Here is a 15,638-nt window from a genome sequence, read left to right as displayed (position 1 = left end):
CGTCCAGGATCTCCTCCCACGTGTAGGATCCTTTGCCGTTCAGGATCTCCTCCCACGTGTAGGGGCAGTATTTTCGTTTTTTGCTAAAAAGCATACCCATTTGAAACTGCCTATTTCTCAGCCCCAGAAACTAGAATATGCATATATAGAAAACACTCTAAAGTTTCCAAAACTTTCAAATATGGTCTTCGAGTATAACATAACTGATATTGCAGGCGAAACCATGAGGAAAATCAAATCAGGAAGTGGCTTCTATTTTGAAAACTCCGTGTTCCATAGCCTCCCTTTGCTGGATTTAAAGGGATATGAACCAGACTCCTTTTCCTATCGCTTCCTCGAGGTGTCAACAGTCTTCCGACATAGTTTCAGGCTTTTATTTTGAAAAATTAGCCAGAACGATAACATCACGTCAAGTGGTCACATGAGTTTTGCTCGCGCAACAGAATTTGGACAGCCATTGTTTTCCCCTCTCCTACTGTGAAAGCGGGATAATTGTCATCAGCAACCACTGAATGGCATAGCGCCACAGTCAAATAAAATTACTAAAAAACATTCATATTCATGAAATTACAAGAACAATATTGCAAAACACAGCTTAGCCTTTTGTTAATCCACCTGTCGTCTCAGATTTGAAATTGTGCTTTACAGCGAAAGCAATCCAAGCGTTTGTGTAAGTTTATCAATAGCATAACAAAACATTAAGTACACTTAGCATCAGGTAGCTTGGTCACGAAAATCAGAAAAGCAATCAAATTAATCATTTACCTTTGATGATCTTCGGCTGTTTTCACTCACGAGACTCCCAGTTACACAACAAATGTTCATTTTGTTCCATAAAGATTATTTTTTATATCCAAAATACCTCCGTTTGTTTGTCGCGTTATGTTCAGAAATCCACAGGAAAGAGCGGTCACGACAACGCAAACGGAAATTCCAAATAATATCCATAATGTCTACAGAAACATGTCAAATGTTTTTTTATAATCAATCTTCAGGTTGTTTTTAAAATATATATTCGATAATATATCAACCGGGAGTGTAGGTTTTTCAATAACAGCGGGAGGAACAATGGCCGCTTTACTCTGTTGCGCAAATCTCACTCTGAGAGCCCCCACCTATCCAGTTACACAATGTGATCTTTCTCGCTAATTTTTCAAAATAAAAGCCTGAAACTATGTCTAAAGACTGGAATCTGGTTGATATCCCTTTAAATGGAGGATAGGCTTGCATAGGAACAGAAGGGTTTCAAATAAGAGGCACTTCCTGATTGGATTTTCCTCAGGTTTTCGCCTGCATTTTCAGTTCTGTTATACTCACAGACAATATTTTGACCGTTTTGGAAACGTTATAGTGTTTTCTATATATGCATATTCTAGTTTCTGGGGCTGAGAAATAGGCAGTTTCAAATGGGTATGCTTTTTAGCAAAAAACAAAAATACTGCCCCTACACGCAAAAGGTTAAATAACACTGAACATGTTCTTAAAGGGAAGATGGACTTTTGGATAATAATAATAATTAATAGTAAATCATAAACAATAGTATTGTTGGATAATAATAGATTATTACTGTAAATATAAAGACATATATCCTCGTCAGAACCAGCAAAATCGCTGTAGAACAAATCCGTGTTGTGAGATCAGTTTCTCCAGCGGCTCGAAACTCCACAATTTTTCTTACATGCTCATGGTTTGCCATTGGGGCCATGTTCAGGGACGGCACAGTAATCATGTGTCTGGACCGGATCAGGGTCGGCACAGTAATCATGTGTCTGGACCGGATCAGGGTCGGCACAGTAATCATGTGTCTGGACCGGATCAGAGACGATTTAGATTCCGTCTCTCACAGTTGAAGTGTACCTATGATAAATTTCAGACCACTACATGCTTTGCAAGTGGGAAAGCCTGGGTATCAAGTGGGAAAAGCAGTGTATCAAATACTTGTTCTCCCAACTGTATATAATTATTCTACAATGTAGAAATATTTATAAAGCCCTTCATCAGTAGATGTATTTATAAAGCCCTTCATCAGTAGATTTATTTATAAAGCCCTTCATCAGTAGATGTATTTATAAAGCCCTTCATCAGTAGATGTATTTATAAAGCCCCTCATCAGTAGATGTATTTATAAAGCCCCTCATCAGTAGATGTATTTATAAAGCCCTTCATCAGTAGATGTATTTATAAAGCCCCTCATCAGTAGATGTATTTATAAAGCCCCTCATCAGTAGATGTATTTATAAAGCCCCTCATCAGTAGATGTATTTATAAAGCCCTTCATCAGTAGATGTATTTATAAAGCCCCTCATCAGTAGATGTATTTATAAAGCCCTTCATCAGTAGATGTATTTATAAAGCCCTTCATCAGCCCCTCATCAGTAGATGTATTTATAAAGCCCTTCATCAGTAGATGTATATAATGCCCTTCATCAGTAGATGTATTTATAAAGCCCCTCATCAGTAGATGTATTTATAAAGCCCTCATCAGTAGATGTATTTATAAAGCCCCTTTACATCAGTAGATGTATTTATAAAGCCCCTCATCAGTAGATGTACTTATAAAGCCCCTCATCAGTAGATGTATTTATAAAGCCCCTCATCAGTAGATGTATTTATAAAGCCCCTCATCAGTAGATGTATTTATAAAGCCCCTCATCAGTAGATGTATTTATAAAGCCCTTTTACATCAGCAGATGAATTTATAAAGCCAATAGTGCTATACAGAAATCCAGCCTAAAACCCCAAACAGCAATGCAGGTGTAGAAGCACCAGTGCCACTTAAGATGAGAGAGGATGATTATGTTCTATGAGCCTGGTCCTATTTCTATTACAGCATATTGGATGACTGTCATTCATATTCCACTTACCCAGTTCAATGTAACATCGATAGGTTAACCTGTGTGTGCATGCATGCGTGTGTGTGTGTGTGAAGAAGGAGAGAGGAGAGGAGAGAGAGGGAGAGAGGCTGGGTGGAGGGAGAGAGAGAGGGAGAGGGAGGGGGGAGGGAGGATGGGTGGAGAGAGAGAGAGGGAGGGAGGGAGGGAGGGAGGGGGAGGTGGGAGAGAGAGGGTGGAGAGAGAGAGAGGCTGGGAGAGGGAGGGAGAGGGGGAGGAGAGGAGAAAGATGAAGAGAAGGAGAGAGTTAGAGCTGAGACTGTGGAGGAAGAGAGAGAGGCTGGGTAGAGAGAGAGAGAGAGAGAGAGAGAGAGAGAGAGAGAGGAGGGAGGAGAGAGAGAGAGAGAGAGAGAGAGAGGGAGGACAGAGAGAGAGAGAGAGGGAGGGACAGAGAGATGGGTGGAGGGAGACAGAGGATTAGGGAGTGAGGGAGGGAGAGGGGAGGGACAGAGAGGGACAGACAGAAAGATGAAGAGAAGGAGATATCTTTGTCTTGTTAGTTAGAGCCCTGAGACTGAAATAGTGTCCCTAACGGCACCCTATTCCCTATATAGTGCACTACTTTCGACCAGGGCTGGCACCCTATTCCCTATATAGTGCACTACTTTAGACCAGGGCTGGCAGCCTATTCCCTGTATAGCGCACTACTATAGACCAGGACTGGCACCCTATTCCCTATATAGTGCACTACTTTAGACCAGGGCTGGCACCCTATTCCCTATATAGTGCACTACTTTACACCAGAGCCTATAGTGCCTGTAATGCCCCGTATAGGCAACAAGGTTCCCTTTTGGACGGAGCCTGAGTGAACTAACACCTCTGTTTTCAATTATTAACTTCACACTTGTACACACACCACGCCCAGACACCAGACTCTGAAACGTATAACAGCTCTCTCTAGGGTGGAGCCTGAGGAGGGTAGGGAGGGAGAGGGGAGGGGAGGGGGAGAGAGGAGAGGAGAGGAGAGGAGAGGAGAGGAGAGGAGAGGAGAGGAGGAGAGGAGAGGAGAGGGGTTGAAGTTAATCATTTAAAACAGAAGGATGAGAGTTGACCACAAAATAACCAAACACATTGTGTCTGTGTCTCAAACTTCGCCCCCCATGTAGCGCTGAGCTGGCCACAAAGGTTCACTCATGGAACCCAAAGGGTTCTACCTGGAACCAAAAAGGGTTCTTTAAAGGATTATCCCATGGTGACAGCCAAGGAACCCTTTCAGGTTCTAGATCGCTTCTTTTCTTTCAGAGTGTAGTGCACTACATAGGGAAAAAGGTGTGATTTGAGACACACTCAGTCATTCATACATTCTGTCGTTTGCTTCTGTCGTTTGCCGGAAATCTTGGTTTTGAAACCCATGAATTTGTTACGAATAACTATGAGTGGTGGATGGAATCAGGCGCAGAGAGCAGGGTTCTGTCGTTTATCAAATGTATTACACCGGTGCAACGAAAATGATCACGCCAACACACATTGTAATATAAGTTGCCAGTCCAAAACAACAGGACAAAAGAGACCAGAGAATAAAGATACGAAAACCAATCACACCATCAAACACAGAGTAGCAATAAACAAGCCCGCACAAAATACCCAGCGGGCCTAGTGCCCTTAAATACCCTACAAACAAACCCTAATACAAAACAGGTGTACCCAATTAACCACTAACCAACACAAACGGAAAGGGAATCGATGGTAGCTAATAGGCCGGTGACGACGACCGCCGAGCCCCGCCCAAACAGGAAGAGGCACCCTCTTCAGCGAGGTTCGTGACAGAATTATAGAAACGTCGTAAAGCAACGGACCCCTGACTTAGACAGACGTTCAGTAATTACATACATTGTGTGACACGGGTTAAAACTAAACAAATTTAAATGAAAAAGGACTTCCTAATAGGATAAAATCAGCCTGAATGTTGTCTTCTGTTGTTTGAAATCTGTAGACTGAAACGTGGGTCTTTGGATTTAGAGCCAAATGCAGGAGGAAAGGACTTTTCAATTGTTTTATTTCATTATATAAAAGCCAAGGAGTCCTTCAGCGAGGGCAGAACTCAATATGTGTCTTTCTATCTAAGTGTATAATGTCTTGACATTGGAATTACCAATTTCCTCAAGAGACAATTGGTCCTTTGCTAAGCCCCCTTCTCCAGACTTTTTGGGGTAACCAATTGCAGCGCTCCGTCAGATAGCATCTCTCACTCTAGTTCGACCTCAGACTCATGTTGTCAAGCGCTCCGTCAGATAGCAACTCTCACTCTAGTCCTCAGACTCATGTTGTCAAGCGCTCCGTCAGATAGCAACTCTCACTCTAGTCCTCAGACTCATGTTGTCAAGCGCTCCGTCAGATAGCATCTCTCACTCTAGTCCTCAGACTCATGTTGTCAAGCGCTCCGTCAGATAGCAACTCTCACTCTAGTCCTCAGACTCATGTTGTCAAGCGCTCCGTCAGATAGCAACTCTCACTCTAGTTCGAACTCAGACTCATGTTGTCAAGAGCTCCGTCAGATAGCAACTCTCACTCTAGTCCTCAGACTCATGTTGTCAAGTGCTCCGTCAGATAGCAACTCTCACTCTAGTCCTCAGACTCATGTTGTCAAGTGCTCCGTCAGATAGCAACTCTCACTCTAGTCCGACTTCAGACTCATGTTGTCAAGCGCTCCGTCAGATAGCAACTCTCACTCTAGTCCTCAGACTCATGTTGTCAAGTGCTCCGTCAGATAGCAACTCTCACTCTAGTCCTCAGACTCATGTTGTCAAGTGCTCCGTCAGATAGCAACTCTCACTCTAGTCCTCAGACTCATGTTGTCAAGTGCTCCGTCAGATAGCAACTCTCACTCTAGTCCGACTTCAGACTCATGTTGTCAAGCGCTCCGTCAGATAGCAACTGTCACTCCAGTCCTCAGACTCATGTTTTCAAAACGCGAGGAACCTGACGAGGGCAGTGGCAAACACCGAGAGTTTTCATCTAAAAATGTTTATGTTTGAAATAGTGACCCAGGAGAACTTGTTACTGTGATTTCTGAAATGCAGAGTAGTTTTTTTTTTTCAAATCCGAAATTATACTTTTGTTGTCACTTTGTTTGCCACCGTTGTAAACAAAAACAAAAAGTTGCTAACGCTAGCTCCAAATGTATGTTAGCCAACATTAACTAAGTTAGCTATATTATGAATATAGCTCTCGTCTGCTGTCGACAGTAGGATATGATTTGAGAGCATTAGCGCCAAAAGAGGTTAGCTCTGACAGCATGCTGACGCAGTGTCCAATCAAAAAACATATATTTAAAAAAAATATGTAAAACAAGTTGATAATTGTGTAGAGAATCCAAAAAACTAAAAATCTCATGTTAAATCAGTCAGAAGAAGAAGAAAAAGTGGTCGACGAACTAGAAAATATCATCTCATCAGCGAGAGAACGAGAGCTACCTGATAGGCTCACCGCTGAATGCTGTGAGAGAATGAGAGCTACCTGATAGCTCACCGCTGAATGCTGTGAGAGAATGAGAGCTACCTGATAGGCTCACCGCTGAATGCTGTGAGAGAATGAGAGCTACCTGATAGGCTCACCGCTGAATGCTGTGAGAGAATGAGAGCTACCTGATAGGCTCACCGCTGAATGCTGTGAGAGAATGAGAGCTACCTGATAGGCTCACCGCTGAATGCTGTGAGAGAATGAAAAAACTAAAAATCCTGATAGGCTCAGCTGAATGCTGTGAAGAAGAAAAAGAGAGCTACCTGATAGGCTCATCTCTGAATGCTGTGAGAGAATGAGAGCTACCTGATAGGCTCACCGCTGAATGCTGTGAGAGAATGAGAGCTACCTGATAGGCTCACCGCTGAATGCTGTGAGAGAATGAGAGCTACCTGATAGGCTCACCGCTGAATGCTGTGAGAGAATGAGAGCTACCTGATAGGCTCATCGCTGAATGCTGTGAGAAAATGAGAGATACCTGATAGGCTCACCGCTGAATGATGTGAGAGAATGAGAGCTACCTGATAGGCTCACCAGTGAATGCTGTGAGAAAATGAGAGATACCTGATAGGCTCACCGCTGAATGATGTGAGAGAATGAGAGCTACCTGATAGGCTCACCAGTGAATGTATCATCTTTATTCTAGAATCTGCAGGACATTAAACAAAATGGAGGAAGTAAAATACATAGATTTTGAGACATGACAAGTAATATTTCCATTATTTTCAGTATGCGTTTTTCAAATGTGAAAATCCCAGATATTTTTTCTCAGAAAAACAAAGGATGCCTCTGTTAAATGGAGCACGTTTTTACGTTTAACTCAGCTCGTGTCGCGCTAATTTAGCTTTTTTTTGCGACACACGAAAACACCTTTGAAGACGACCACCGCAACATGTCAAACCCTCAAAAGTGTATACTGAGCTCTTTGCTTATTATGGGATGTATTAGGTTATGAAATCCACATTTTTGGATAAACTTTTATACTGTTAGACACCCTGAACGATTCAAAAATAAATTATAATATTTGTTTTGGTAATTGTATTTTATAACGTAAGTAACATGTAATCACCACTCGACATAGTGGGTGGAAACATTGCACTCAGAGCCATCCTGTGGCTAGCCACATTATAAAAACATTTTTTATTTTTATTCCCGTGAAGCAATTGTAATGACAGTCCACCACAACATACCCACTAGTCTCCTGATTGGTCTGTTTCATTTCATTGTTTATTTAAAAACACAATTCAATATCATTGTGAGGGGTTTTCTCCACTAGTTTAGTGTGGAGTGGGGCTTCCCGGGGGAACACGTTGTCCGAGGTAACCACGGGGGCGGGGCTTAACAAACATTAACCATGGGGGTGGGGCTTAACAAACGGTAACCACGGGGGCGGGGCTTAACAAATGTTAACCACGGGGGCGGGGCTTAACAAACGTTAACCCTGGGGGTGGGGCTTAACAAATGTTAACCACGGGGGCGGGGCTTAGCGGGGCTTAGCAAAGGGTAACCACGGGGGCGGGGCTTAGCAAAGGGTCAATTAAGAAGGAGAAAGCACTGAATTATACAATTCTTCCTCATCACTTTGATATTGTGTGATAGCTGACTATTTTCCACAATATGACCTCCTATCCTCTCCTCTCCTCTCCTCTCCTCTCCTCTCCTCTCCTCTCCTCTCCTCTTCTCCCTCTCCTCTCCTCTCCTCTCCTCTCCTCTCCTCCCTCTCCTCTCCTCTCCTCTCCTCTCCTCTCCTCCCCCTATCCTTTCCTCTTCTCTCTCCTCTCCTCTCCTCTCCTCCTCCTCTCCCTCCTCTCTCTCCTCTCCTCTCCTCTTCTCCTCTCCTCTTCTCTCCTCTCCTCTCCTCTCCTCTCCTCTCCAGGTGTTCCGTAGCGGTGAAGGGATGGGTATACGTCTAGACTCAGCCTCAGCCTTCCCTGGAGCTGTGATCTCCCCCCACTATGATTCTCTGCTGGTCAAAGTCATCGCCTCTGGGAAAGACATGTCCACCGCCGCCGCCAAGATGCACCGCGCTCTCTCAGAGTTCAGAGTCCGGGGGGTCAAGGTAGGGGGTGTGTGTGGTGTGTATGGAGGGAAGGGTGTGTCTGTGTGTTTGTGTGTGTGTGTATGGAAGGAAGGGTGTGTCTGTGTGTGTGTTTGTGTGTGTGTGTATGGAAGGAAGGGTGTGTCTGTGTGTGGAGTGTCTGAGTCCCAGGGGATATGGTTCCGTCTCTGTGTGTGTGTGTGTGTGTGTGTGTGTGTGTGTGTGTGTGTGTGTGTGTGTGTGTGTGTGTGTGTGTGTGTGTGTGTGTGTGTGTGTGAGCGGAGCGGAACGGAACGCTGGCTAAATGTACCAACCATCCCAGTTATAATCCAGTTGACATTGTGACTAATCTGACACATTTGGTGTTCTAGTCTAAAGAACAGAGAATTTGTTCCAAATGGCTTCCTGTTCCCTAAATAGTGCACTATATAAGGAATAGGGTGGCATTTGGTCAGCACACACAGACTTTGGTCTACACACACACAGACTTTGGTCTACACACACACAGACTTTGGTCTACACACACACAGACTTTGGTCTACACACACACAGACTTTGGTCTACACACACACAGACTTTGGTCTACACACACACAGACTTTGGTGTACACACACACAGACTTTGGTCTACACACACACAGACTTTGGTCTACACACACACAGACTTTGGTCTACACACACACAGACTTTGGTCTACACACACACAGAGACTTTGGTCTACACACACAGACTTTGGTCTACACACACACAGACTTTGGTCTACACACACACAGACTTTGGTCTACACACACACACAGACTTTGGTCTACACACACACAGACTTTGGTCTACACACACACACAGACTTTGGTCTACACACACACAGACTTTGGTCTACACACACACACAGACTTTGGTCTACACACACACAGACTTTGGTCTACACACACACAGACTTTGGTCTACACACACACAGACTTTGGTCTACACACACACAGACTTTGGTCTACACACACACAGACTTTGGTCTACACACACACAGACTTTGGTCTACACACACAGAAAGACTTTCCACACAGAGTTTTACTATTATGACAGTGATTTTATTCCAGAGGCTATATTTTCATTACCCACTGTTAGGTTAGCCGCAGAGCTAACGGTACAGACACAAAGTATTCCCAATTAGTTTTTTTTCTCTCCAAAGCACATAAACTATTTGAACGATGGAACGTTAAGTACCTCTTAAGCTCTTTCCCCCCGAAATCGAGATTTACCGAAAAAAAAAAGATGTACAAATATCTACAAAACGTATTTGATTGATTTCCCACCATTTTAGAAGCCATTCAGAACTTCCTAGGACCATGTCATCGACCTCAAACGTGTGTTTGCCTCCCTCTGGTGGTCGGCTGCATCATTACATCCATTTACATCACTTCACTGCAAAGTTACAAAGGGGCGGTCCTTATAAAAAATGTATTCAGCTCGACGGTACAGACATGGCAGCAAGGAATGCGACCTACTGTACACACTTACTTAAAACCAGTTAGAGCTAGGCAGAATACTGCCCCCTTTGGAGGAATTGCGTGCCCATAGTAAACAGAAGAAAAATCTGTCCAAAATTGCTAATATAAGCATATAATAATTATTATTGAATAGAAAACACTCTAAAGCTTCTAAAATCCTTCAAATTATGTCTGTATGTAAAGCAGAACTCTCAGGGCAGCCATTTCCCCAAACTCTCTCTGTCAGCAGTGAAGTTGGGCCAACTTTGACATCATTGATCCCACCCTTCCCAACCAGCTACGGATCTGGGAACAGTTTGTATGTCTTCAGCGAGGTGTCTCCTTTCAGTAGGAGTGTGAAAATCTCTCACCCTTTGGCGGGCTAAAACATTCGGGTCACGCGAAAATACGTGCACTCTCATGCGCACGTCGCGTCTGGAGATCCCTTTGTTCCAGGAATCGTGATGTGAGTTTGTCTGTTCGAGTTGAGAATCGTTTTGCACGTTTAGAACATCCTAAAGCTTGATTCTGCACTTAGTTTGACCAATTTAGTAAACAGAGATTTATGGATATAAATGGCATATTATTGAAAAAAACATAAATGTACTGTGTAACATGTCCTATTACTGTCATCTGATGAAGATTTTCAAAAGGTTAGTGAATTATTTTTCTTTTAATCCTGCGTTTGTGATTACATCTTTTGTTCGACGAAATGGCTATTTAAATTAGCTGTTTCTTTGGTGGTGGTTTGACATAAATATGTGCTATGTTTTCGACGTAAAACATTTTAGAAATCTGACTCGCTGGGTAGATGAACAAGGTGTTTATCTTTCATTTGAGCTATTGGACTTGTTAATGTGTGGAGGTTAAATATTTCTAAGAATATTTTTGCATTCTGTGCGCCACTGTTTCAGTTGAGCGGGGGGGGGGGGGGTGGTACCCCTTGGGGAACCTGTACCGTTAACATGTTAACCTTTCTGGAGCAGGCGTTCCGCTAGCGAACGGCCTCGACAACATCCCGTGAAATTGCAGAGCGTCAAATTCAAAATACAGAATAATAAACATTCATAAAAAATACAAGTGTTATACATCGGTTTAAAAATGTACTTCTTGCCACTTTGTCTGATTTCAAAAAGGCTTTACGGCGAAAGATCCCCAAGGATTGGAAAGCTGCCGCGGTCACCCCCCTCTTCAAAGGGGGAGACACCCTGGACCCAAACTGTTACAGACCTATATCCATACTGCCCTGCCTATCTAAGGTCATCGAAAGCCAAGTCAACAAACAGATCACGATATCATAACCGCCATCAATAAAAGACAGTACTGTGCAGCCGTCTTCATCGACCTGGCCAAGGCTTTTGACTCTGTCAATCACCATTTTCTTATCGGCAGACTCAATAGTCTTGGTTTCGCTAATAACTGCCTTGCCTGGTTCACCAACTACTTTGCAGACCGAGTTCAGTGTGTCAAATCGGAGGGTCTGTTGTCCGGTCCTCTGGCAGTCTCTATGGGGGTGCAACAGGGTTCAATTCTCGGGCCGACTCTTTTCTCTGTATATATCAATGATGTTGCTCTGATCTGAGCGCTGTACTCAGATTATAGCATGGTGTGCTTTTTTCCCTAAAGTTTTTTAAAAATCTGACACAGCGGTTGCATTACGGACAAGTGGATCTATAATTCCATGTATAACGCTTGTATCTTTTATCAATGTTCGTTATGAGTATTTCTGTAAATTCATGTCTGCAAAATCACCGGATATTTTGGAAGCAAAACATTACATAACGTGTCAATGTAAACTGAGATTTAAATATGAACTTTATCGGACAAAACATACATGTGTTGTGTAACATGAAGTCCTATGAGTGTCATCTGATGAAGATCACCAAAGGGTAGTGATTCATTTTATCTCTATTTCTGTTTTTTGTGACTCTTTGGCGGAAAAAAATGTATATGTGTATTTCAATGACTAGAACCTCACATAATCGTTTGGTTTGCTTTCGCTGTAAAGCATATTTTGATATCGGACACTGTGGTGGAATTAACAACAAGTGTATCTATAAAATGGTGTGAAATACTTCTATGTTTGAGGAATTTTAATTATGAGATTTCTGTTGTTTTGAATTTGGCGCAATTATAGTTTGTTAACAAGAAATGTGTGGAGTCGTTGAAAACACATTTTAATTACTCCAACCTAAGTGTATGTAAACTTCCGACTTCAACTGTATGTAAATTATATTTGCAAAATAGTAATAATTTATATTTTGAAAAATGTTTTGCTTTGTCATTATGGGGTATTGTGAGTAGATTTATAAGGAACATTTGTATTTTAATACATTTTAGAATAAGGCTGTAACTTAACCTGTTGCGACGAGCCATCCCGGGGATCGTGAATACAGACTCAAGCTCATTACCATAACGCAACGTTAACTTTTCATGCTCTTTCACTGGCTGTTGTCATATCACTCCCGTTAACGGGATCTCAGCCGTAAGAAGTTTTAAGAGTTTATTCTAGTTAATTAGTATTTTTACCTGAGGCTCAATACAGCTGCATTAGACAAAGATATGGTTTCCCGTGTGTGTGTGTGTGTGTGTGTGTGTGTGTGAGTGAGTGAGTGAGTGAGTGTGAGTGAGTGAGTGAGTGTGAGTGAGTGAGTGAGTGAGTGAGTGTGTGTGTGTGTGTGTGTGTGAGTGTGTGAGTGTGTGAGTGAGTGAGTGAGTGTGTGAGTGAGTGTGTGTGTGTGTGCATATTGTTTAAGGTTACTTTGTATTTGTGTGTGGTGACTATTGGTGGATACCTTGGTTCATTGGTTCGTTCCTGTGGTGTCTTTCTCAGCTCTGTGTGACCTTTGAACCTAGTCCACATGGTGGTGGTTTGGCAAAGCGTGTGGGTGTGTGTGTGTCTTCTCTTGTACAACTTTTGTTTTGATGTCTCAGCCCATCCCAAGCTTCATCATGGCTCTTTTATAACTAACGAGACAATAATAATTTAAGACAATAATAATTTAAGACAATAATAATTTAAGATCACCAACCTAAACTGTTATGAAAAGGATTCTTCATTCACATTTAAAAAAAATATATATCTTCAACATTTGTTGTTTTGTACTAGAACATTGAAAACTATTTTTTTTCTTCTCATAAATAAATCAACATAAATAATCAACACCAGGTGGAAGTCAAAGGTCATAGCTTTCTGGGAAGGGTGGGGGGGTGAAATAAATATTACCATCTTGCTAGATTGAAAAAACTAAAACCAAAAAGCGAAAACATTGTTAAACGTCTGTCAGCTCAACTGGTTTTAAATATCTTGATTGACACTCCCTCTCTCCGCCAGCGAAATGTTGACGCAAATGTTTATAACAATGTTCTGTAATGTTGACAACAACTCTTCCCAACCCAATTATCCTTCAGGCAGAGACTCTGCTACAAGTTCTGAAGCTACTTTTATTCTGTGAAGGCATGTATAGTTATGTCTGACAGCTGTGTGTGTGGCTACACCAAGTCGCTGGCAGGATCAGTTTTGTTTCAGTTCATTGAACATAGGATGTCTCTCTCTCTCTCTCTCTCTCTCTCTCTCTCTCTCTCTCTCTCTCTCTCTCTCTCTCTCTCTCTCTCTCTCTCTCTCTCTCTCTCTCCCCCTCTCTCTCCCTTCCTCTCTTTCGCTCTCCCTTCCTCCCTCTCTCTCCTTCCTCTCTCTCTCTCCCTTCCTCTCTTTCTCTCTCCTTCCTCCCTCTCTCCTTCCTCTCTCTCTCTCCCTTCCATCTCTCTCTCTCCCTTCCCCTCTCTCTCCCTTCCCCTCTCTCTCCTTCCCCCCTCTCTCTCTCTCTCTCCCTTCCCCCCTCTCTCTCTCTCTCTCTCTCTCTCTCTCTCTCTCTCTCTCTCTCTCTCTCTCTCTCTCTCTCTCTCTCTTCCCCTCTCTCCCTTCCTCTCTTTCGCTCTCCCTTCCTCCCTCTCTCTCCCTTCCTCTCTCTCTCTCTCCCTTCCCCTCTCTCTCTCCCTTCCCCTCTCTCTCTCCCTTCCACTCTCTCTCCCTTCCTCCCTCTCTCTCCCTTCCTCTCTCTCCCTTCCTCTCTCTCTCTCTCTCTCTCTCACTTCCTATCTCTCTCTCTCTCGCTTCCTATCTCTCTCTCTCCCTTCCTTTCTCTCTCTTATTGGCAAAGCTTACTTTGGAGAATATTAATATAATTAATTTGAATCAACATACATTGACTAATAACAATAACATTAAGCATAGAGGACATGTGCAGGTTGGTTCGTCTGTCAGACACTGTCCCTCGTTTTATGGCAGGCAGCAATGTTGTGCGCTGCCAACCCACAGCTCTCTGTGTCCTCCCCAAAAAGGACGGTAGCCTATTCTCATCAGAGAGGTCTTTGGGGAAATGACACTCTCTAATTGTTTTATATTTTTGACATTTTGTCAGGAAATGCAGCTCTGTCTCAGGTCCTGCTGTTGTGCAGTGGTTGCACAGTCTTTCCTCTACGGGGAGCCAGGTTTTCCTGTTCCTCTTCTCAATGGCTGTGCTCACTGAGCCTGTACTCTGTCAAGGTTTTTGTGTATGGTGTGTGTGTGTGTGTATGGTGTGTGTGTGGTGTGTGTGTGTTGGTGCGTGTATGGTGTGTGTGTGGTGTGTGTGTGATGAAAATGGTGGTGTATACCTAGTCAGTGTTGTTGAACTGAACCCAATGTGTGTGGTGTGTGTGTGGTGTGTGTAGTCTGTGTTGGTGTCGTGTATGGTGAACCATATTTTAGGTGTGTATGGGTGGGTATGGGAGGGATGGGGTGTGTATGGGTGGGAGTGGACACAGAGACAGATGGTGTGTATGTGGTGTGTGTACAGAGATGTGTTTGATGGTGTGTGTGTGGTGTGTATGTGGTGTGTGTGTGGTGTGTGTATGGTGTTTGTATGGTGTGTGTGTGGTGTGTGTATGGTGTGTGTGTGGTGTGTATGTGGTGTGTGTTGATGAAAAGGGGGATACCTAGTCAGTTGTTGAACTGAACCCACACCCTACACACTTGTCACACACACAACCATATTTTAGGAGGGAGGGAGGGACAGGGACAGGAGGGACATGGAGGGACACACACACATGGATACACACACATGGATACACACACACATGGATACACACATGGATGGATACACACAGATGGATGGACAGCATGGATACACACACATGGATACACATGCTGCATGATCTGTGAGATGGAGGGAGAGATGGAGGAGGGAAGGGAGGAGAGGGAGGGAGATGGAGAGAGTAGATTGAGAGAAGAGATGGAGAGGGAGAGATGGAGAGGGAAAAGGAGGGAGAGATGGAGAGGGAGAGATGGAGAGAGAGATGGAGGGAGAGATGGAGGGAGAGATGGAGAGGAGGGAGAGATGGAGAGAAAGAGATGGAGGGAGAGATGGAGAGGGATGGAGGGAGAGATGGAGAGGGAGAGATGGAGGGAGAGATGGAGGGAGAGATGGAGGGAGAGATGGAGAGGGAGAGATGGAGGGAGAGATGGAGGGAGAGATGGAGAGAGAGATGGAGGGAGAGATGGAGGGAGAGATGGAGGGAGAGATGGAGAGGGAGAGATGGAGAGAGATGGAGAGGGAGGGAGAGATGGAGAGGAGAGATGGAGGGAGGGATGGAGGAGATGGAGGAGAGATGGAGGGAGAGATGGAGGAGAGATGGAGGAGAGATGGAGGGGAGAGATGGAGGGAGAGATGGAGGGAGAGATGGAGGGAGAGATGGAGGGGAGAAATGGAGGGAGAGATGGAGAGGGGAG

General features: G+C 43.7%; 1 protein-coding gene across 1 annotated transcript in view; it reads left to right on the top strand.

The window, feature by feature from the left end:
- Positions 1 to 15,638, top strand: part of LOC118379634 (pyruvate carboxylase, mitochondrial-like) — a 596,907-nt gene that overhangs the window by 268,198 nt on the left and 313,071 nt on the right. The window contains exon 12 of the mRNA XM_052497803.1: positions 8,227 to 8,409. Within this exon, the coding sequence (XP_052353763.1) occupies positions 8,227 to 8,409 (183 nt within the window). The remainder of the gene's footprint in view (positions 1 to 8,226; positions 8,410 to 15,638) is intronic.

The sequence above is a fragment of the Oncorhynchus keta genome, chromosome 35 (assembly GCF_023373465.1).
Source record: "Oncorhynchus keta strain PuntledgeMale-10-30-2019 chromosome 35, Oket_V2, whole genome shotgun sequence".
In the NCBI taxonomy this organism is placed as follows: Eukaryota; Metazoa; Chordata; class Actinopteri; order Salmoniformes; family Salmonidae; genus Oncorhynchus; species Oncorhynchus keta.
This window is presented reverse-complemented; position numbering and strand designations above follow the sequence as displayed.